The sequence below is a fragment of the Haemorhous mexicanus genome, chromosome 9, assembly GCF_027477595.1.
Source record: "Haemorhous mexicanus isolate bHaeMex1 chromosome 9, bHaeMex1.pri, whole genome shotgun sequence".
Taxonomy (NCBI): Eukaryota; Metazoa; Chordata; class Aves; order Passeriformes; family Fringillidae; genus Haemorhous; species Haemorhous mexicanus.
Genome location: NC_082349.1, coordinates 21,432,965 through 21,456,793, shown reverse-complemented (window position 1 = coordinate 21,456,793; position 23,829 = coordinate 21,432,965). Strand labels below are relative to the sequence as shown.

The window sequence follows — 23,829 nt, the reverse complement described above, 5'->3', positions numbered from 1 at the left end:
TATTTTTTATTCTTTCTCCATTCTATTTCTGGTCAAAAGCCCATATATTTATGCTTAACTGCTGAATTGTCACCATTCTGTGATGCATGACCTTTGAAATAAACAGTATAGTAATCAAAATTCTCCTGCATATAAAGAAACTGGAAGGCTGCTTTTTGTCTTGAATTTTTCTGTGCTGAAACATAATGTTTCAGTTCCATTTTGTTATTGTAATAGAGTCCAGGGTTTGTATTTAAATGGGTATTGTTCTGCCTTTATATGTCTGACCTATATAATATGCCAAAGGAAATGAGAATGTTTGACATGTATTTGAAGAAGCCAAGAAATTTTAATTTCATGATGATGTAAACCACAGGTCGGTCATGGGTCCTCTGTTGTGGCATTTGCAGTGTAAGACACTTTGAATTTTTCTCAAGTTTCTATTTATAGTTCAAATATTACCTTTGTATGAAATTTCCCCCAGAATTTTATAACGTATTTGCTGGTATAGGCTTTGGCCTCCCCTTGGGTAAGCTTTCTTTAACATAATTTTGAGTTCACATATAGTTTTAAAAAATCCCCTAATACTCTGACTGTCCTTTCTGATACTGACTTGTGCTCTCTGTGTTCTGTAGAAAATGTTCCAGAAGAGCTCCGAGAACCGTTTTACACAGACCAGTATGACCAGGAGCACATAAAACCACCTGTTGTTAACTTGCTGCTGTCTGCTGAGCTCTACTGTCGTGCTGGAAGCCTTATTCTCAAGAGTGATGCTGCAAAACCACTTCTAGGTCATGATGCTGTTATACAAGCCCTGGCACAAAAAGGCCTTTATGTCACTGACCAAGAAAAGTTGGTGACCGAACGAGATCTTCACAAAAAACCAATTCAGATGGTGAGTGTTCCAGGCTTGTGTGTTGCATCTCTCCTCTCCATCTGTGTACTCCCAATACCTACAGACCTGTCTTTTAAAATGCATCATTATGTTGAAGTATTTTTCACAGGAGTTCAGTTGGATTCATTACTGGGAAGTTTGTAATTGTTTTGGTTTAGGATTATTTTTTTCATATCATTAGCTGTCAGTGCAGGTGTATTTCTTCAGTATTAATGCTAGAATACACCTATCTTCCTACTTAGTTAAAATGTTACATTTTTAAATATAGCAGTAACAATATGATCACTTTGATTTCAGTTTTACAGCACTGACTGTAAGTGAATATTTCTGTGCTGGAAAAGTTTGAAAACATGATTCTATGGCAGAAATCTTTGGTTTAAAGCTTGGAAAAAAGTTTTAATGGCAGGCAATTCAGCCTAATAACATTAAAGAGTCACCTGTTGCACATTAAGTCAAGGTAAAACACACAACAAAAAAATATGTCTTTGCTTTATATAACTGCTAATTAAAATATTAGTCCAAGTGAAGAATGATTCTATTAGTAAACTCCTGAGTCATGGGGTTTCTGCTTTGTTTGGAGCTGAGTTATAAAAAATTACCTGTAAAAAGGATGTCTACATATGTTTGCTTAGCAAATGGCGGCATGATAGAATAAGATGCTAATTCACTTAATTTAAAGTGAAATATTTAAAATGTTCACCTTTTTATATTTGTATTTAATATTTAATATAGAGAATAAATTAAGTAAACAAAATATTTGTGGTCAGTGACCTGTAGCTGCCTCTAGAATGAAGATGTGTGGAAATGAATATAGCTATGGTGATCTTAGAGGTGTTTTCCAATCTAAATAATTCTATGTTTCAAGTGATGAAAAAATTTGCAGGATACTTGAAATACTTGTGGGTGGTTAGGAGTGTTCCTAATGTTCACAGAAGTCAAAGCATTTAAGAAACAAAACTTTCTGACTGTTTATGTTTTTGCAGAACTTAATTCTATTCTTGCTTCTGAAGGAAAATAAGGTTAATGACTTGCATTTATGAGCCTCTGGTTACTCCATTTGATTCTTTTAATGTGATCCCTGTCTAGAGTAGTTGTAAGAGTCATGTCTTCCCAGAGTTCTCAGTTGAAAAAAAAGGTGTCAGTATTACCTAGTTTGGTGTGCTGATGTTTGATTTAGTAATTCATATTGCTTAAAATGCATTTCAGTAGTCATTTTCTATTTCCCCCATGCTTGTTTGTGTGATTTCCCAGTGTTGTTTAGGTATAGTCAGCAGGAACTTATTGACACATGAACATCATAAGAGTTGATGTCCCCCGGTTCCTGCTGTGCCCAGGGCACTGGTCCCCACTCCAGTACCAGTAACAGATGGGTGCACTGTTGCTGTTGTCAGTTCACAGGCAGCTGGGCTGTGACAAGGACAGGGAACACAACTGGCTTGGGCAGAAACACAGCCTTGTCCAAAACAACTGCTACCAAAGAAATGGCTGTGAAGCTGTATTCTCCATACTAATGTCCCCAGCCTAAGAGTTTTACTTTGTCAAACCATGCTCTTGTTCCTATGCAAGTTCCTAGCAGCAGCATTATATTTTAATTGGAAAGCCCCAACCCTTTTCCTTATTATACTATTAGTAAAGTTGGCAGAGAACTTCAAATCTGGCTGTTGCAGTATTGACAGTCTTTTTCCTTGATGCCTTCCAATACTCTTTCCTATTATTCCATATGTCAGTTTCTACAAGTCTTACAAATTTAAATGTATATCCTGTTTTAGAGCATGGAATATTTTTTCTTTTTCAATTATGTAGAACAGAAAGTTTTCATTTGTAATTAACGCATATGTTCCTCTAGTAGACCAGATTGTGTTAAACCCGTGTAAAATGTACTTGTGAGTAATTTAATAGAACATAGTACGGTTGTCATTCCCTTTGCTGGCCTGTCTTCCCCAGGAATAGGGGATATTTCTTGTTACCTTCTCAGATGTGCTGTACTTTTCCTAGCTGAAATTTTCCAATATAAAATGGAACTATGGAAAGAGATTGGAGTATGGAATGTTTTAATTTTGCACGTGTATCATAACGTGTGTAGCTGTGGCCAACAGACTTGGAATTCCTTGGGCTGGATGTTTGCACAGTGACGTCTGTGGGGATTAATTGTTGACTTAGTTCACATGTGACTGTTTAATGAAGCAGGCATTTTGGTCTCTTTTGGTCTCTTAGGTGGAACTTTTCTTGGAGGCACCTTACATATTTAAGTCTGAAAAGTCTAGCAGATGGATGTGCTGCTTTGTGCTGGGCTCAGGATAGGTGGCACTTGGCTCGTCAGTCCCAACTGACTTGGCTGCATTAGTATCTAATTGGAGAGGCTGCAGATGCTGTGTGTGTGTTTCTCTGTGTGTGTACATACATGGTGTATGCATGTATATTAATCAGTTTGCCCTGGTGGAATGGGGTAGGAAAGAGGCACTTGTGAAATTAACCCATGGCAGCCAAGGCTTCTGTTAAAGCCTCCCCTTTGTGGTCTGATTAATTCTTTTACTCTTTCTCATGTTTGGTTTGTTCACATCTCCTATTTCATTTCTGGTGAAACCAAAAGCTGGGTTATTCAGTGGTATCTCAATTTTTGCTCTCCATGTCTTACAAGATATTAAAACTTAATTTTATGTTTATTTTTGTTAACTCTGTGTTTCATAGGATCATCTTGTTTTTAATTTTTGTGGGGAAGCAAAAGAACCAAAGAGCATGTTATTTCTCTTCTGGTTGAAATGTATATGGTCTTGGCTCTGCTCTGCTAGACTTCAAACAGTGCAGAAATAGTCTAGAACTTTGAACTGAAAGTGTTGGACCAAGAACCAGAGTATTTTTTTTCCTGGAAATTATACTTCTAAACGAAAGGAATTATCTGATGTTTCAAAAGTTTACGGAAGCTAAGCTGTAAAAAAATTTGCAAAGATGCTTATGTCAGTTGGCAAGTTCCAGTTGCATTAGGAAAAAAAAAATCTCTCTTCAGCAGGCATCCCCATATGGAAATGTGAAGTTTTTGACCTGCTATAGAAATCAGAAATAGCATAAGAATTCAGCGTGATTCTGATAATAATGCAATAGTTTTCTAATGCTTATGCATAGATCAGTATTCAAGTCAAGCTTAACTTTGTTTTCCTATGCTGATTTATTTTTTAAAATTTTGTATTTCTTTCATAACCCAAACTGACTTAAACCATCAAATATCAGATACACAAGAGGAAGGCAATTTGGATTTTTAAAATTTTTTTTCTCATAAAAGCATTGGATCTCTTTGTTTTAAAAACATATATATCTTGCAGGATAAGTCAGAGGTGACTTTTATACAAATGTATCCATTATAACAAGAATTTTGTATTAACTGAGTAATTTAGTTTCCATGTCAAATCATTTTACAAGAATTCTGATTTTTAATGATGCTGGTCACTTGGTATTCATATGGTCTCTTTCAATTTGCTTCAAGTGCAGAGAAGAATAAACAGATTCAGAGAGGAATTAAGAAATGCTTTCCTTCCCTCAAGTCCCTGCAATGCATTTCTGCCATGTGGGGAAAGGAATAAAAAAAAATCAGCATTTCAGTTCACTTTGCAGGGAAACTGAAGTTGCATAACTACCCCAGCAGTGGACTTCTGTCCTGAATGTGACAGGGCCAAAATGATCTGAATTTCTAGCTTGAAGGAGTAGTAATGTCCAATCTTGAATACTTGTTTAAAAGCAGTGTTGTTAGGGGGTGTAGAGATACAGTAATATTACAGACTTTTACCAAATTTGTATCAGAAAAATGTATTTGCCTAAGCTTATTATTGCATATTGACAAAACATTGTTAGCTGACTACAAAAAATAGTTATTAATTTGCAAGGCATTTGAAAATATTTAGTTCTAAAATAAAGTTTAGTGACTAGAAAAAGGTTAGCGAATACCCTGTGGATAAATATCCAAGAAAGTATGCCATACAAAAATTTTTTTCTATTTTCAGTGTGGGAAAGTATAAAAGCCATGCTAAGTGAAATATAATAAAAAAGCATTACTTTTGTCAAGAGTTGAATTCTCAATTCAGAAAAACAGTGTTGCAAGAAAGTCAACCAGCTGAGCAGCTAGTTTAAACTTATCCCATGTATAATTATTGTCATTAATCAGGTAACACCTAAATCCTTCATAAAATTCTACAATTTTCAGCCAAGATGGAAAGAGAATGAAAGGCTCCTGCAAAACCCCAGCAGTAAGTCCATAATAGCTGGCAGGAATCAAAATTGCTGCTTTCTTAATTCTGATCCATTATTTGTGTGTATGGGGTTTAAATATAAAAAGTAGTGTGCTGTCATGCAAGTTGTATATAATTTATCTGCAAATTGCCTTCTTCCTTGAAGATGTCTTGTGAGGAAGTCTGGCAGTAATTTCTCTGTAGCAGCTTGTGAATCTGGACTGTAACTGAGGTATAATTAGGTGTGCCTGTATTAGCTAGTTAGTAGTCATCAGGAGTGCATGTTTGGGGCAAACACCTGTATTTCTTCCAGTTACTGCTCTAGTGGTTTGCAGTGTGGGGGTGTCTCAGGGAGCACAAATGCAGGTTTTTTTAAGCATGTAACCTGGAAGTTGGGCTCTAGGATCACACCTATGGTAGCCCACTTGCCAAGCCCATTTCCCAGGACTAGAGCACAGCTGGCTGAAGTGAATCCCCTGAGGAAGGAGCAGAGGTGAGTCCAGGGACCTTTGCACCAGTTTTGCTTTTCTGTTGTGCAGAACTGATTGCAGAGTTAATCCAAGCCAGTGAAACTCCTGTGGAAGGCAGGAGGAGTGGGGATTGATAGTGCTAGGTGTGTATGTACCCACAGCCAGAACCTGGCTCTCTTGCTGGATGAGATAACAGACACTAAGTGGTTAACTCATCCTGCAATCCAGACTTTTGGTCTCCCTGGCAGACAGCATTCACTGGAAATGACAGTGCCTTTCATCAGCAGTGTGTTTCTCCTTGAGGAAGGGCTGCAGCAGCTCACCTGGTTACTTGCAGCTACATGCTGCAGTCTCTGCACTCCCAGGCTGTACAGCTCCTTTAACTCTGGTCTGGAAAGCAGCACAACATGTACTAAGCACTTCACAGAACAAAGTAAGATGTGGTTTCTGCCCCAAAGAATTTTTTTTTCTGGTTTAAGGCATGATGGAACAAGTTTCCATTCCATGCTATTGTAAATTAGTTATTCGATGAAGACATATAAAAAGAATTTGCAGTTACTTGACTTGAACCTATAGATACCATAATTTGTTAGTTAAAGCACCAGATTCTAACTGCCTTGTGATATATCCTTGATAGTAGCATGTTTCATAGAAGATTAAAATAATAAGCAAATACAGTGGTGAAATAGAACCTGAATTCATTGAGTCTGGTGTGCTGTGTAGAACCAGTCTGCTAGGGGTTTGGGCTGGGAAAATGTAATCTTTAGAGGTTCCATATTTTTTGTTCCATTTCTAATCTCATCTCTTCACATACATTCCTCATAAGGTTCTCATTTGCTTGAAAATAGGGATCCAGTATTTTTGCTGGATTTACTGTGTCAGATACACCGTTGCACTCCAGTCAGCGCTGCACTAATACCTGCTTAGCACAGCAGTGTTGTAGCAGGCTCCCTCACACACAGGGTGCCAGCTCACTCTTGGGCCACAGGAACTGCTGCAGCTCTCCACAGAGCTCATTCTGCATGTACCATTTTAACATAGAACTTCATGTCCTATTAGCTTTTTTTAAGCAATTTTTGTTGACTCATAGCCTGGGTATTTTGTTTTGCTTGCTGCTTGTATTTAATTATGTATTGCTTGTATGTAGAAAATGGGGGTTTTTGTGTCTTGGGCAGTGTCTTGGGATGTTTTCTGCAGTATGTTTGTCTGGAATTTAGTGAGTGCCAAACATGCAGGTTATCAGTGTGAGTTATTGTTGGATTTGTACATCTGTATATCAATATCAGAAATTTGTGGAAGACTTAGATAACCACAGAGGCCTCTGCAACATTCTTTGGGTTTTCATGGAATGCTGTCTGCTCAACTTGTGCACCAAGTGTGGCAACTAATGTGGAAGGTAGCAAAGCTACTGACACCAAAGTTGTGTCTACAAAGAATACAAAGGAGGGATGCTTTCCTGGTCCTTTTCAGCAGCTCTAATGCTAAAAACCCTAAGGCTTTCTCTGATTTCTCTAGCTTTAATTTAGGTTGTTGTTGTTTTGTGTGTGTGTGTTTGGTTTTTTTTTTTTTTTTTTAATCCAGCATCCTTAATTTCAGTACAAAAATCTATGTAGTGTTTTGGTCTTAAGGTTCCAGCTGGCATTTCAAACTTGTATTACTAAGAATTCTTGCCTAGAAGGTAACTAAATCTGTTTGTTCTTTTTAACAGCTCTTGTAGGGTTGATTTCAGTTGTACAGAGCTATTGTATAAACTATGCTGCTTGTATTGCCTTGAAAGTGCTTTCTCAGAACTACCATAAAATCCCTGATGGATACAGATGTTTACAGAGCTGTCCTTATACTGGCCTTTGCCAGTTGAAAGTAGTAGGAAATATTTAGAAATAGCAGCACATCATGCTTAGTCTGATGTAAAATTGTGATAACTACATTTAATCTTTTACTAAAATGAGGAGAGAATATTGCAGTATGTCTTCCTAACAAGATACATAATCTACTAAATCAAACTGCTGCTTTTGGAATAATGACAGGAAATTAAATGAACCTCAAGTGAAGGTAGTACCTCCCGAAGTTAAACCTCATGCCTCTCATGAGAAGATAATGCAATGTATTATTATTTTCTGCTGTCTGTCTTGTTCACTTCCTTGCAAAATAGTTGTTCTTCTGCCTTGAACAAACTCAAGTTTTGAATCAAAGAGATTCTGATTGTATTCTTAGTTATTATTCCATCTTGTGGTGCTTTTAACCTATGGGGAAGGGAGAGGTGGAGAAGAAGGGGGTGATGGTGGTGATTTAATTTTAAAAAACCCAAACCAGCCACCTGAGAGCATGCCAAAATCCACTCCTGAAGCACAAAAAGAAAACCAGTTAAAAGGAGGAATAAATTATGAAAGAAATATGTCATGAATTAAGCCCATAAAGAATGCCAGATACCATGTATAAAATGCTTTTTAAAAAGGTCAGGAAGTATTTTCATTAACCTATTTTGTTAAACACAGTTTAAGAACATTTTCTTCCTGTTTCAATAGCACTGTTATGTAGTGTGGTTTGGCTTTTGGCTGTTGGTTTGCTGCTGTGAACTTTCTTTGTATCTTTAAATGTGTGAAAAGTATCATTTAAATAAATGTTTAGGAATGGTCTTACTTCTCCTGGGTTAAGTATATTTTGGAGCACACTGACTGAGCTGTTAGGAAAAGATGTATCTGTGAATTGTTTTACAGACTACCTAGAAGGAATTTATTCATCAGTTTGTTTGAATCATGGTAAGGAAGAGAAATCCCTTGTACTGGCTAGCACAAAGCTAAAAATCTTACATGGTTGTAGCAGGCAGTTGAAGAGCACTGCTTTCTTCCTATTATGGAAAATAGTGAGCAGCTTTTAGCAGGAGGTGTGGGTCACTCATGTAAACATAAGGAGAGCTTCACTACCAGCTCTGTGTAGTACATACACACAGCAACAAGGGGATAAAACCACACTGAACTGTTGAAGGAATACAGTTTGTACTCCCCAAAATGCAGCAGCTGCTCCAGTCTAGTACAAAAGAACATTTTGAGTCTGCATTAATCTGCACACATAATCCTGGCAATCTGCCTGCCTTTATCAGCAGAGAACACACTCTGTCATCACAGTAGATGTATCATAACAAAATCTTTGTTCTTACAAAGTCTATGGAATTATGAGATTTTCTTTTCCTGAGGTTGAATGAACAAAACATCTTAAGGTCTCCATAGTATATCTATTCTTCTTGTGTGACAGTTAGGGAAATGCTGTAAATAGCCATGTATATCCATTGTTTATAGGAACTGGTAGGTTTATATGAACAAGTAAAAAATTATCTTACCTTGCAGACATGTATCTCCAAATCAGCCAAAGCAAAATCCAGTAGAATTTGTCTTATGTAAATAAAATAAGATTTACATTAAAAGATTATCTGATAACTTGTTGAATAGTTTAAGTTTCAAATTGACTATATTAGTGCTCTGTAGGAAACTATCTAGTATAAATGCAGGTGATGTTCAGTTTTCCCTCATGTTTCAGAAGGTCATGAGGAAGGATGTCTCCCAGTATATCTCTTTGCTTTCTCAAACCATGAATCTAAGTAAAGTGTGTTAGAGAGAAATCCTGCAGCTTTATGATTTTAGAATAATGGAAGAAGTTATCTTTGGCTACTGCTAGATGATTATATAAATTGTGCTAGAGATCCAAATCAGTCAGCTGTCAAGACTGATGGCATCCCTCTAAAGCTGAAATGGCAAGAGCTTTTATAAGATCTAAGTTGGGTGTTTGGAATACAATTTAGAAGACACAGCAATCAATATTTATAAGTATATATAATGTGAAGTGTGTATTGAAATTCTTTTAACTGTTTGGTTTCATAAAGTGTCAGGTTAAAAATATTATGGCCTTTAAAAGAAGAAAATTGCCAGAAAAGCAGAGAGAATATGTAGATGTTAGGTAAGCATGTAATGGGCCAACAGATTATTTTGCATGATGCAATTATTAAATATATATAGTATGTAATATGCAATCTCATTATATAGGAACATGTTTCTTGAATATGAAATAGATGTATCTGTTACATTATTAAAGGATACTCATATATTGAAGTAAAGTGCAATAAGTGGTGTTTAGGCAACAAACCACTGCAGTAGGTGCCAATTAAGTGCTGTTGAAGGAAAGATGGCATTTTCTCCCTGTTTGTCAACAGCATTTAGTTGTAGTTACAGAAGTTGTACCACCTCACCCTCTTTTTACTGATGCTGGTCTGCTGGTGTGCAAATTATAAATTAAATGGGGTTTGGGGTGAGGGGGGCTTTATTTTGCCGTATCAGCTGTCAGAAGAACCCTACCATCAGAAAGAAGTTTAAGGAAAAGGAGACTTTCTAAAATCTATTATGCAGTCAATTCCTTAATTTCTACTGTGCCTGTGTGAACATGAGCAGTTTATTCCCTTCCTTTTTGCAGCAGCTCTTTTTCGTGTGGGCAGGTAACGTCTCTCAGGCCCTTTGCTCCCCAAACCTTTTCTTCATTTCATGGCTTTATTGACAGGTTGTGCTGAAAACTGGACCCAGGATTCCAGCTGACCTTGTCAGGGCTTGTAGGGCACATGGCTTGTGGGGTGTTTTTGTGAGCAAGGGCCTGCAGGTGAGCCATGTGTGTGTCAGCTGCCTGTCCTGCAGTGACACTGCCTGTTTAGGTGGTGACAATCTCTTAACCTCAGACTGTGCCTACTGACCAGCAATTTACTTATGTGTTCTCTCCTCCAGTGCAAAAGGTTAATACAGACTTTTTTCTGACTCTCTTCTCCGTCATATGAAGATTAATTGGGAACTGATTATACCATATGTTACTGAAACAGGCTTTGGTGGCAAATAGCCTGCACTTGAGTTCCCTTCTTAAGGGCACTCTGTGAGGTAATAAACGTTTGTAAAAGCTTCCTGGTCTGTTACACAGACAGAATTGTGTAAATCCCACTGGTATGTTTCTAGGGTATTGTCTTGCCAAGACAGCCAATTCACTTTGAAGCCTGGACTGAAAAAAAAAAAAGGTTAGAGTGAATTACAGGACTCTGCCAGGTTGCATCCTATTACATAAAAGGAAAACAATGAAATGGACAGAAGGTTGATGGAAAGAAAATTTACTTCACAATTATAAATGTTTTACTTTTTTTGTTTGTTTCTTTTCCTTACCCCTGTTCTTCCCTGCTCGTAAAAGCAAAACCAAACCATCTAATGGTACTTAGAATTCACTGTAGAGACAGCTGTGTGTATGTGAGGTTAAAAATAATGTTGTGACCGCCTATAGAAAGATTGGGAATTAATCTATTCAGTATACAGTATATAATCTTGTCAGGGAAGTCTCATAACTTCTGTGTTGATAAATTCTTCATGGTAAGATGTATCTTATAAGGTAGATATATAATTGCAAAGGATGAACTTATTCCAGCTCCTGATTTTAGCTTTTCTCTAGCAACAGGAAGAAATACAAAGAACACTTAACCTATGCAGCTGGGAAGTAAATAGCATGGTAACACTGAAGTCTATAAAGAAATATGTATTCATGCTACCAAAGAACTGCTGGAGAGAAGCAAATCCTGATTCTTAAATGATGATGCATATGTATGAAAATTCTTATTTTTCCAGGTCAAAGCTTTGGGGGAAAAAAGCCCCATTCCTCCTAAAGTACTATATGCTTTCAGCAACAGCAGCAAAAATACTCATATTCCTCTAAGCACTGAGGGATAACTTATCTGGTTTTCCCAGAACATTGGGAGCTGAGAACTTATGTAACAGGCAACATGTACCTTGGTATTATTGGCTTGTACAGCTTGTGGGAGAAGAAGGATAATACAGCCTTGCTTGTCCTAACAAGATCTAATGACTCAACACATTTATGCTCTTATCATATCTATGGCTGTAGTGTCAATTAATTTAGGTTCCTTTTCTTAAACAACTTTAAACTTTCCTTTATTTCCTAATAGAGAAGGCAGTACCTTTCTGATTATTGTAGCTTGCCTTTTTTCAGCTAAGGTGGGACTTTCCATTCCTGTGACACTTATTTCTCTTCTTACCCTACCATTTTTAGAGGGGGAACTGATTACTCCTGTCATTCATCATTTTCCCACAAATTTTGCCTTTTCTTTAGCCCTGACCAGTGAGGAGTTTTCCTTCCAGGCCACTGGTAAAAATAGTAAGAGATGGTGAGCTGATAACTCATTCATGTGGTGTTTCTTGAAAAATTCACCAATTCATTGCTGATTCTATGCTCAGGGCTGCACTATAAATCAGTTTAATGTATCCAGCATTAAGAATTCTCTTTAATCAGAATGTATTAGTATCAAGTTAGGCGCCTTACACTCCTAATAAGACTTACACTTTTCACTCTATATTTATACATGCATTTAGAGAGTGGTTTATATTCTGTTCATGTTTAAATTGGTATGTGTTCATTTATCATACATCAATCAAGCTGCTTGTTGACTCTGAAATTATTTTACATGAGATCAGAAGAAGGATTTGGGGCATTAAAATTATTTATATTGTCTGTTGACTCTCAAAAAAAAAAAAGAATCCATTGTTTTGTGTCTTCTAATCTTTTGGAATGTCCCCAGTGTTCTTAGACTTATTGGAAGAATAGCTCAATGTGTACAGATTGCTCCTCTTTAATCCTTTTGTAGTTTTAAAAGTGTGGCATTTTTTCCTTTCCCTGTTTGCTCTACACTGAGATGAAGATTTGGGTTAAGCATGAAATTGGGAGACTTGCAGATAATCCAAGACTATCAAAAATTAATATATTTTCTTGAAGACTGAATTAGAACTCTCTTTTCAAAAAAGGGAAATACATTACTCGTGTGAGCTTGCAGGTCAGTATGTTAACTCCCAACAAAATTGAAATACTTCTCTGTAGGCCAGTATTTCTCACCCTGTTCTCAGTCATCAAAGGAGCTACAAGCTGGCTTTTTAAGGCTGAAACCTTGCACAGCAGCACAAAAGCCTGCCAGCACTTAGAAAGGTGCTGTGTTTAATGGTATAACTGCATGTCTCTCCTGCCACTTACATCACTTTTTCCCTGTATGAAGCTCATGGTTCATATTTACTTTTAAGTAATGTAAGCTGCCATCTTGATGAGTAAATTAAGGATAAGTCATGCAAGACTGCTTTCAAATTACTCTAAAATATATTCTTTTTTGACCATATTGTCCCTTTTGTTGTCTTGTCCAAATAATAGTCTTCTAAATGGTGGGTTGTGTTTTTTTCCTGGCAGTTATTTTATCTGGAAAAATACTTACCATTCTTCCAGTACAACTGCTGACTAATTTTTCCTTTTAGTTTTCCTGATGGCATATACTGCTGATTTTTCATTCTTTGCTTTGCTTTTGTACCTTTCCCAAATCTTCTTTGAAAAGAATTTAAAATATGATCTGAATTTGCAAGTTTAATCCTAGTTCAGTGACGTTTTGGTTTTGTCTTTTGTTCTACTTAGGGATGGCCTATATCTCTCTTCAGCTGGTTATTTACTTTACAAATTCTTTCTTGTACAAGTTCTTACAAGCATATTGGAGATAGCTGCTGGACTAGAGGAGAGTGAGCCAAATTCACTCCTTTGCCAAAGGGAAGGCTGAAGTGCAGACCAAATAGCTGTGGACTCTGATGAGCTTCCTTCCTGAGGCAGCACATACTGGGAATAGTTCAAGGAGGCCTTCAGGATGCGGGTCTGAGAAAAAAATGTGAGAGATTAGAGGGTCTAGGAGAGGAGCTGGATCTTCAAGGGGACTTGGAGTGATGGCTGGGTGAGAGAGGAAGGAAGTTTCTCCAGAGGCTGGAGCTCAGAGTTCATCCATTCACAAAGCATCGCTGATACAGAGCAACTGAACTTCTTCCCACTCTTCACCTTCTTGTTACTAAAAGATAATCACAGCCAAGTGCTTGGAGGTGTTTCCCCAAAGTGCTTCTGTTATTCTGTCAAAAGGACTTCATCAATCTGTGACAATCCCAATAAAGCAGAGACTTCCAGATCTGTGTGTAGGCATGATGTGATAAAGCCTTATTGCTGGGAATATCTTCTTCCAGAAGGGGAACATTTTTTTTTTCTCCCACAGTGTAACTCCCACCACTCCTCCTCTGCTTCTTGCAACAGCATCAGGATACGTGGTGCTTTACAGATTAAAATAATACACTGTTAATTTGTTGGCAACTAGACATGCCATTATCTCCTACTTTTTTGTCATAATTTCTGGGAGCAAAATAATGGATTGATATTGGAGCAGGAAAATACTGAAGAAAAGTTTGGGAACAACATAGAACTTTTAATTGAACTTTTTATATTATTTAACTTCTGTACTTGCTGCTGTGAAAAAGCATGTTACAGTAGGCTTAAATTTACAGAAACTGTTTTGCATTCTTTTACATATTTCAGATGCCTTTTAGAGGATGCAATTAATTGCATTTGCATAACCAGTTTGAATATATATATATATATATGAAAAAGTATATATATACAAAGATTAATGAGGGTTTGAGGTGAAAGTGGAAAGCTTGGTGGGTCACTTGTTTTCCCCTGTCATGAATGTCAGAATGCAGTACATAGTGCTTAAGGTAGGGCTGCTTACTATTTCAGTGAAATATTTATTAAATTAGTCAAGTGCAGGGAAAAATGTGAATGCTGAATAAGATGACTATAAAACCAGTTGTACATATGTATCTATTAATTATTTATTTATGTGAAAGGATTGTCTTTGTCTCACCTAGCAGCATGTTTTATCATAAGTATATAGCATTATATTTGCAAATAGGAATGCATTCAGTACTAGACAGGCCATTCTTTATCAGTAATTTGAAGGGAATTTAACTTGTTTCATCCAGTATCTTGTTGAAATACCAGGACGTAATGGCAACTTTTGATCTTGGATCTCAGGGCAACAGAGGAATGAAAAGGTCATAATATATAAAAATAAAATATAAAGAGCTGAACTGGACTTGTTAAGCAAATGGCTGGTGTTCGTAATGGTTGATTTTTCTCTAAAACTGATCTGTTTAAAAACCCAATTTTTAATACTGATATTAGTATCTACAGAAATGGAATTGAGGATATTATTTATATATTTAACTGTGCATGAAGAAAAGTTTTAAAAAAATACTGGCAGTGCCAAACACTGGAAAGCTAGGAAAAGCCCAAGTGGCATCTTCATTTGCAGTCTTGGAACTCTGGCAAAAAAAGCATGGCATTAGTCTCTAAATGTGACAAGCTGTCTTGTTCATATCTCAAAGGGATAATGCTGTTTGAATGACTGATTGATTCTCATTAAGGCCTGTTGCAAACATCATTTGCTGTGTATTCAAAGCCACTCTGACATGTCATTCCTATAGACATATTGGTGTGCAAATGTGGGTATGTAAACAAAGGTGAGAGTTACTGAGCCAGACCTACAAGAAGGGAAATGAGACATTTAGAATGTAGAGTTAAGATGAAGACAGCATTCAAAATAGCTTCTATAGTCAGTCGTTGATAAAGCTCACATTGCCAAAAGAATCTGCAGTTTATGTAAAGACTATCCCAGTGTAGTCAGTTAGGGATTAATTCAAAAGTCATTGCAAAGGTCATGTTAATCAGTGACAGAAGTATTTTAAAGAGTACCCAAGTAAAAAGTTTGAAGAATCACTATTACCATGCCCTTTCTTTATTTTGCACCACTTCATCATTGTAGCTTTCAGGTATTCCCATTCTCTGATCAGAGAGAGACATAATTCTCTTTCCCAGGATTTTTCCTGGGGAAGGCAGTGAGAACCTCAGAGAAGAGAAAACAATTATCTCTACTCCTGTTGTTTGGCACATGTGGAATGTGTTATGGAGATTGTTTACTGAGAGTGATTTGTTAATTGGACAGGGTTGTTTGGATTGATTGGCCAGTTGGGTCAAAGCTGTGTCCTGACTGTCTCCAGGGTTTTTCAGTAGTATCTCTTTAGTATAGTTATAGTATGAGTGTGATATAATATAGCTTAATAAAGCATTTGTTCAGCCTCCTGAATCATGGAGTCAGAGCACTGAGTTATTCCCTGGCTGGAGGTGCCCTGCATCAATAAGGTAGGTCAGTGTGGCTCTGGAATGGGGGGCTGAGCAGTCCCCTCTCTTCTCAGGGCTTCCTGCTGCAGCCTGTCCCAGCACACAGCTCACGGTCCCGCTGTGCTGCTCAGCCTGCCTGAGGCATGGAGCTGGGAGTGCCTTTCCTGCTGGGGGGCTGCACATCCTGCCGTGGCACAAAGGAGTTGCAGGCTGTAATGAAAGGAAAGAAGTGAGGGATGTTCATGTTCCTCTTGTCTGTAGTAGCTGCTCTAGTTGAGCCTCTCTGTGCTTCTTTGGACATGCAAAACTGATTTTGTTTTGTCTTGGTTTCTCTTCACTATGGGCAACTTGTATTAAGCATTTACTTTGGTTTAGATTTGATAATACCTTTTGAACTATCCAAATGATGTAGCAAGTATTACACCATACACTCTTTGATGGTTAGTATTTGTTTTGCATCCAAGTGGAAAGAGGATGAATGGGAAGAGTTCCAGACACAACAGAAAGTATAGGTACTAATGTGAATATTCTTGACAGTTTATCCTAATAGTTTTTGTATTTGTCCTTTTTCTTTGCAGCAATGTGAACATATAAAATTGTCTTTCTGAAGTGAAACTTTATTTAAGTGAGGATTGCAGGTGCATGTGTGATTGTTCTCCATCAATAACTATAAGATTGTGAAGTAGTTCTTCACTCATGAGATACCCCAGATCTATACCCACACCTTTAATCTGTTGTGGGGTAATCAAATAATGAATTAAATCAATATATCCACTGCAGCTGCATTCTATACACAGAGTACACATTATTTACTGGAATCTAAAATACCACAGAGCTATCTGTTCAGGGAGAAACCATGTGTACATTCTCCTGTAGGCTTAGCATTCTTCTGGCCTGGGTTCATTCTTGGGCTTTTATAGTACCTCTTGTCTTGCTTGATGTGTGTCCACATGTATCCAACACAGAACTTGAAATAATCATAATTTGGAATACGTCTGAAAATAGCAGCTCTTCTAAGTATGAATAATTAACATTTCTAAGCAAACCCTAAAATATCTAAACTATGTTTTGAAGTACATTTTAAAATATTGACAAATTTTCATGTTTAATATAAAGTTCTGCATGGTCTTTCATATCTTTAATGTACATGGTAAGAATTTTTGTTGGCAGAATTGCTTACTGATTTGTGCTTGTCATATGTCTGGATGATCAGGGAGATACTGAAATATATCCTGCTTGTTAGCTGTGACCAATAGTACAGGTCCTGTGATATTTCTTCTTCAGTGAGAACTGCATACCAGCTTTTCTAATAGTGCCCATTCCATCTTGTTCTATCACAGTATTGATTTTTTTTTTTTTTCTTTTTCAAATACTACAGATTGACTTGCCTATGCAGACAGCCAGCTTTTTATGTTTGATAAAATTTTCCTTTGAGTATTTTAGGTAACATAAGTTACAGATACTGCCTGCAATTCTGAAATAACACACTTGAAGCCAATGATTTTAAATTGATTGCTGAAACGTCCCATAATGTGTCTCACATGTAGTTCAGCCAAGTTTCTCAGTAATCGTCCTTTCCCATTTACGGATTATGGGATTTCAGAGTTTGGATGCTTGAAAAGAAAGAACAGATGTCAGGCAATTTCTAATTTTAATGAGAAGGAGGTTTGGAAAAAACCCAAACAACCCACAGACATGAAACACAGAGCAAAATAAGGCATTTACAAATTAAGAAAAAAATGGAAAACAACAATTTCCACTTTTCTTTGCTTTACTCAGTCCAGTCAGAAAAATCATCAATTAAGTCCTTGCAGCAGTACCTCTCCAGGGATTTTGGCCTGGCTTGATGTCATTCCTCAATGCTTAAACCAGCTTCTTTTCCACCTCATCAAAAAAAAACCCTGTTTTCAGTTCCTCCAAATGTTCAACAACCAGACTGCCCAGCAGAGATATTTGTTCAGTGGTTTTACACTTTTGGCTGATGAAACAATGCTGAGAATCAATGGAACTGCCTGAATCTTGCACAGGGCCTGCACTGATCCTTGCGTGGCACTGTGAGTACTATCCATGTTTGCAGCTGGTGGTCTCAGAATCCATTGTTTAAGGACAGCTATAAAATACTTCCCAGCTCCTTCCCTCTGTTCATCTTCTCCCTTCTTTCCAGTTAACAAGGTGAGGTTCATGTATGGGGCTCACTGCCTTTGCCAAAGGAAAGGTTTCATCTTCTGAAGGGCTTGTGGGGTTTCTGGCCAGCATGCAATGACATATCTTGTGCTTGTAGCACAAGGTTTCAAATAATACTTTTGGTATTTATTGGTATTCTTGTAAGCAAAGAAAATACTTACAATCTAGTTATTGCCATCTTAAGTAATTATTTGGAAAATAAAAGGAGAGGAGTTAGCAGTTTTCCCATTTCTGCCTTGTGATTTTCTCTTCAGCTGGTTTCTCCGTTTTGTTTCATTTATCACCATGCCCTTTTTCTCAGCTTGCCTTAGTTGGGGAGAATAGGGGGAGGGATATTTTGCCTAAGAAAATGGTTGTTTACTACAATGTGATCAAGTTACTGCCGCAGCTGACTTCACTGTTTCAAGAGCTACTAATTATGCAACACGTCCTGGAATAATAACATTATAAACCAAAAATGCATGAGGAATGAGAACATGATTGTGTGGTTTATTGTTTTAATCTTTAAAAAGACTTATGAACTGGCAGTTATTTCATTACCAAAGAGAGATGGAGGAAGGAGACTTTCCAATTCATTTCCATGCCCTGAAAAGTGCTGGTTCACAAGCAGATACTTGTGTAAGATGAGAGTGGGCACTGTTTTACCTTGCTCACCAGTAGTTAACTAAGAAGTAGCCTCTAGTTCACAGTGATCTCCTGTTCTATATTAATCCTTTGGGTAAAGCATTTTAATATTTTCTGTGCATAGGCTACAAGCTAATTTCCTATTTCATTTTTCAAAAGATTTCTTTAAGAAATTGTACCTGAAGATGATATCATATTGATAACCACTTTTCATGCCTTTACCAAAGTAACTTTCAAGAAAAGCTTTAGTTACTGTGTCATCAGCCTTTCCAATTCTGTGAAGTGCTGATAGAAAGACAACCCACTGCCTTATTAGTAAGCTGCTTGAATTCCAGTTTCTTTTTTTTTTTTTTAAGTAGTGATAGTTGGCAAGTGCAGTCCTTCTTGTAGGTATGCTGTCCTCAGCACAACTCTTTCCTAGGTACCAATCTGCTCCTGTTGGTCTGCAGCAGTTCCTGATGCAGATAGAGCCTGGGTCTGACCCTGTGCTTAGCAGAAGCTTATGTGATGGAGACTACTGCCAGATGTCCTGCAAAAATCTCCTGCAGTAGATGAAGTGGACATCCTCGGTCCAAGTAATCTATTAAAAAGGATTATTGCTACAGCACGATCTCTATGAGGGCACACAGATTGCTCTTTCTTAAGAATGAAGTGTATTCCTTAGTACAGTTGCTTTGAACAATGAAAGAACAGATCTCAAATTTTACAGTAAAGCAATTGTTTTACCCCTGTGTGTGCATATGTAAGAGTCTTTCTCTGAAGAACCCATACTCTACTTCAGAGGTCCAAGATCTGTCCTAAAGTTTGGTGTTTAGTCCAGATCAACCAAACAAGTGGAAACACTTTTGAATATGTTTCTTGAAACAACCATGAAGTACCTTTCCTACTTCTGCTATAACATCACTGTAGTCCATATCCTTGTTTAGCAGCCACTGTTGTGGCTGGCCTGTCCTAATCCTTTAATAAGTAGATGAAAAAATGTTGGTCAGCTGTCTGATTTAGTAATGCTATTAGTCAGCAGCTTGTCACTTGCAAGGTTTTACTATATTAACAGCTGTACAGAAACACATTTCTTGTGATCAGTATAATTTTGTGTGTCTGTTTTAATTATTTAACACTGCTGATAGGGTTCATTTCAAGTAGAAGACTGGGAAATTTCTGTTGACCTTGGCTGTTATTTTAGCAGAAAATTTTTGTCCAGGTCAATTTCCCTCTCATGTCTCACTGTGCTGTGTTATGGTCTATAAATGTGGTATTCCTAAAAGCCTTTGAAGAAAAGGCCAAATAATTCCTATCCTTAATGTAATTGCCATTACAGTAATGAATGTGATGACCTTGTTTCTCTGCCCTTGTATGGTTAATAAAGAAACAGCAAGGAAATTATCAGGAGCCTGTTCATATGCAAAGGCAGGAAGATTTCATATTATTCTCACATAAAAATTGAAATTAGTTTTCTTCTTTTTGAAGATAGCATGTTGAAATGAACATACATGTTTTGATTTCTTAGGCCAGTATTTTGCTAGATTACCAAATAAACCTAAGCCTAACAAAGATTCTCATGTTTAAAATAGATTTTTGTATATCAGCAATTTAACAAAAACCACAGAAGTTTTTCAAAGGTTATTCAGCACCAGTTTTGTAAAAATACAGTGATATTTGACATGTGAGAGAATGGAGCTGTCCCTAGGTCTTGGATGCTTACATGTCAGAGGCATTAGCTTCGAAACTACATTTTTTTTCTGTATCTAAGGTGCTGAATAATACACATTTCCTCCATACATTATAAAAATACAAATTTGGACCAAGAAGGATGGTAACTCTTAAAAACAAAGATGGTTTTTGCAACACAACACCCCAAATATCTTTTTTATAACTGAAGTTGTTCTTAAAATGCCTTCCTGGAGAATTGAAGTCTGTATTTCCAGTTTTATATTGTGACAAGTGTGTCACACAAGTCCCAGCTGGGAGGCACATTTCCTGAGGAAACTGAGTAGAATATAGCAGTTAAAAACATACCCTGGCAGGCCAGCCCCAGAACTGTGTGGAATTCAGTTGGAGATTTCCATTGATAATTTTGCCCTATTTTAATCCTCATTTAGTTTGAGAAATGAGGGAAGAAACCCAGATAACTTCATCTCCTCTCCTGCAGAAAAGCAGTATTCTTTGTTTACCTTTTTTACAAACATGATATTGAGAGTTCTGTTTCTGAAACAAATTAATTGAACAAACCAGTGTATTGTACTATTCATCACTGCAATTAAAGCATCTTTAGTACTCTATGCAGAAGAGCTCTTTATTACAATTCAGTTCATCAGAAACCAAGGCTGTAGATTTGTTAAATGTTGAGAATTATGTGAAATATCATGCTCTGTATTACTTTAGGTGTTTTTTTAGTAAATTACTATTGTAATATCCAGTTGATTGCATGTCTTTTATCAAATGGGCATTTTACATTCATTCAAGTCTTTAACCTTCTAAAGATTGTGAGATAAAGAGTGTGAGTAACTAACTAGTTTGATCCAAAAAAAAAAAAAAAAAAAAAAGAAAAAAAGGCAAAACTGAAATGCAGGTAAGTCAGATAAGTCAGAAAGCATGTGATATCAGTTACCTGGGCTAAAAAAGCTGCCATTCAGAACTGGCTGTCAGTATTTAACTGTCAAACAGATGAACTGGAAGTGTGTGCTGTAAAGTTTCAGAAGTAGTCTGCTCTTTCCCCAGACTGAGCTGTGGCTCAGGGAGGCTTTGTCAGTGGGGCTTGCAGGATGCTGAGGCTCAGTGCTTCATGCACTGGAGAAGACATCCCTGTTTCCTTTTCCAGTCTCATCTCCATGGATTAATGCCTCAGCCCTACACATTTATTTTATTTTGGGACCTCTGCCTCTTTTTCTCTTTGCCAAACTTCCCCTCTTACGTACTTCTATACAATAGAACCCAACCTGTCACCCAACCCTGAACTCTTCACCCCAAGTTCTGTAGAAATGTGCCTTGTCTTGCCACTGCTCCTCCTTGTCCATGAGGAAGTGGTAGTTCTCCAGCACTCCTAAGGCTGGGTTCCTTCAGCAGATGTTCTGAGATGAATATGCTTTGATACTTCCTGGTGATAAGTACCTCTGCAGGTGTTAGCTGAGCTGCCAGAGAAGTTAAACCAGTGGTTTTAATGTCATTGCTATGCAGGTATGTGTGAGTCAGGGAGAGGGAACTACTTTTTTTTGATATATGGATAAGACAAACCTGGTTTTTCTTTTTCCCACTCCTGTGTTCTTCAAAGAGTAGCGGAGCTTGCTTGAAAATAAGAAATTCAGATTATACTTTAATACAATTAATACAGTACAATTTTTTTTGTTTGAACCAGCATAAGAGCAAGGAGACAATGCACATAAGTAATTTTTGTAAGAGATTTTTGAGTTGTTTTATCTGGACAGGATTTGACAATATGTTCTAGAAAAATCATGAATTATTGGCAAAGTCCTCTGGGAAATTTGAGTCTCTTGCTGTTTACTTGTTGAAATGTGTATAACTGTCTTACCAGTTATCCTCTGTTACTTTCTTACTTTAGTTTAAACTAGCTAACTACCAGGATTTATCTTTAAAACTTGGAGTTCTTAGCATAAAGACACTGCAGTGCCTTTGTGGTTTTTAGCATTAGGCACTTGATTCTCCCAGTAAATAAGAACAGGCAACTTGCAATTGCTAAGTGTATGTAAAAAAATTCAAAGTAGGTCATGTGAAACTATAAAATAAGTCAAAATTCAAATAATGAGATGAACACCATTTGCTGGTTCTTGATTCCAGTGTGTGTTGTGCAGGTGCTTTGTTTCACTGTGTCCTGGAGTAGGTCAAAGTCTCGCTTGGTTATGTCATCCAGAAAATCTGGGACTCTCTGTTAGGTATTTAGTTAGGATTGAGTTAGTAAATCAAATTATGAAGCTCCCTAACGAGCATTATGAGGAAATCTTAGGTCAAGCTTGTAAGTGCTATCAAAATGCTTAACACAACCAATATCTGTACCTGAGAAATCCTTTTAATAGAAGTGAATTATGTTTCCTGTGCCAGACGTGTATAGTCAGCCCAACAATGATTTCTTAATATATATGTTCATATAATAGGTTACTAAATTTAAAAAGCTAACCAAATAGAGAAGGCTATAAAAATACTGAAAGCAAAAATCATTCCTTCTGCATTGCTGAACCTGTCTCAAGGTGCTTAGCATGACTCAGTAATGCCTGTTCTTGCTGAGTAAGCATCCTATGAGAGTCAAGCCCTTGTTCTTCGTGGCAATGCAGCAAGGAGGTAATTCAGCATGATCAGTCCCTTGCAGGACAAGACTAACTAGACAGTTGGGCTTATTTTAGTGTTGTGCTAAGTATAAGTACTGTGTGAGGCTAGAGAAGAATTGCATCCAAAAAACATCCAACAGAGCAAAACTGACTTCTTCAGGGGACTTATATTACAAGAAAAATCTCCAGGAAAGAGTGAATTAATTATTTATTTCTATGTAGCATGAGGGTAATGATTATATCCTCTGTTTTCTTTCTTCTCCTTTCTTCAAGTACTGTAGTGGGAAATGGGTTTGTCTATACTTCTCCAAAAGAGGGAGTTCAAAAGGGAGCTCCTGACCTGAGTATCATTTAATGGAGTACAAGAAATATCCTTAGTAGCAGGTAACAATGGAGGAGCTGTCTGTAATTTGTGGTATTTATCCCTAAGTATCTGTGTGTACAGTATCATATACACCTTTTGCTTAGTGCACTTTTTAATGAAGTTGTTTTCAGTTCCTCAATGGAGGTGAAGAAAGCTCTCTAATCAAATGTTAGGCAGACAGGAAAGCATTAGCAGCCATGCTCAGAATAATTTTTCTTCTGCAGTTCAGTAAGCTTCTTATTGAACTATTTAGCAGTAGAATGAAAAGCTGTGGAACCTACATTACAGGGCAGAAACTAACCAGTAATTACATGAGATTGTTAAGATTAGTAAGTTAAAACTCTTGTGTTCTTTGCAGGCTGTAGCTGGGGAAGACAAAAGCACATTTGTGTCTTAGAAAATAAAATACCTCTAAGAATCTAGCATTTTGTATATTTTAATATATTTTTGTGTTCTATTTAAGGCTTTATTACTTTGCATCATTGTAGTGAAGCAATCAAATTGGCTTAAACCAAATCTTTGCATAGCACTTATGGGAAAAGTGTATTATTTCCTGTGTTGTTCAGTGCTGCAGTGTTGATCTTGACTTATTTTAAAATGTATTTCTCTAGTGGTTTTGTATAATTTTATGTTACCATGGGGGGGGTGTGTGTTAAAATAATTTTTCTTTTTTGGAATTGTACATCTTTATTTATGCCTTGCTGCAGTTCTGGATGTGGGAGGTATGTGACAGCATGAAAATCCTGCCTGGGTTTTTTAGGCA

The 23,829-nt window shown here is 37.1% G+C and overlaps 1 protein-coding gene across 4 annotated transcripts in view; it reads left to right on the top strand.

Annotated features, from left to right (window-relative positions):
* The window catches only part of CAMSAP2 (calmodulin regulated spectrin associated protein family member 2), a 79,871-nt gene that overhangs the window by 11,589 nt on the left and 44,453 nt on the right, over positions 1–23,829 (top strand). For all 4 annotated transcript variants that reach the window (XM_059854425.1, XM_059854428.1, XM_059854427.1 and 1 more), the window contains exon 2: positions 615–874. In XM_059854425.1, coding sequence (XP_059710408.1) covers positions 615–874 — 260 coding nt within the window. The remainder of the gene's footprint in view (positions 1–614; positions 875–23,829) is intronic.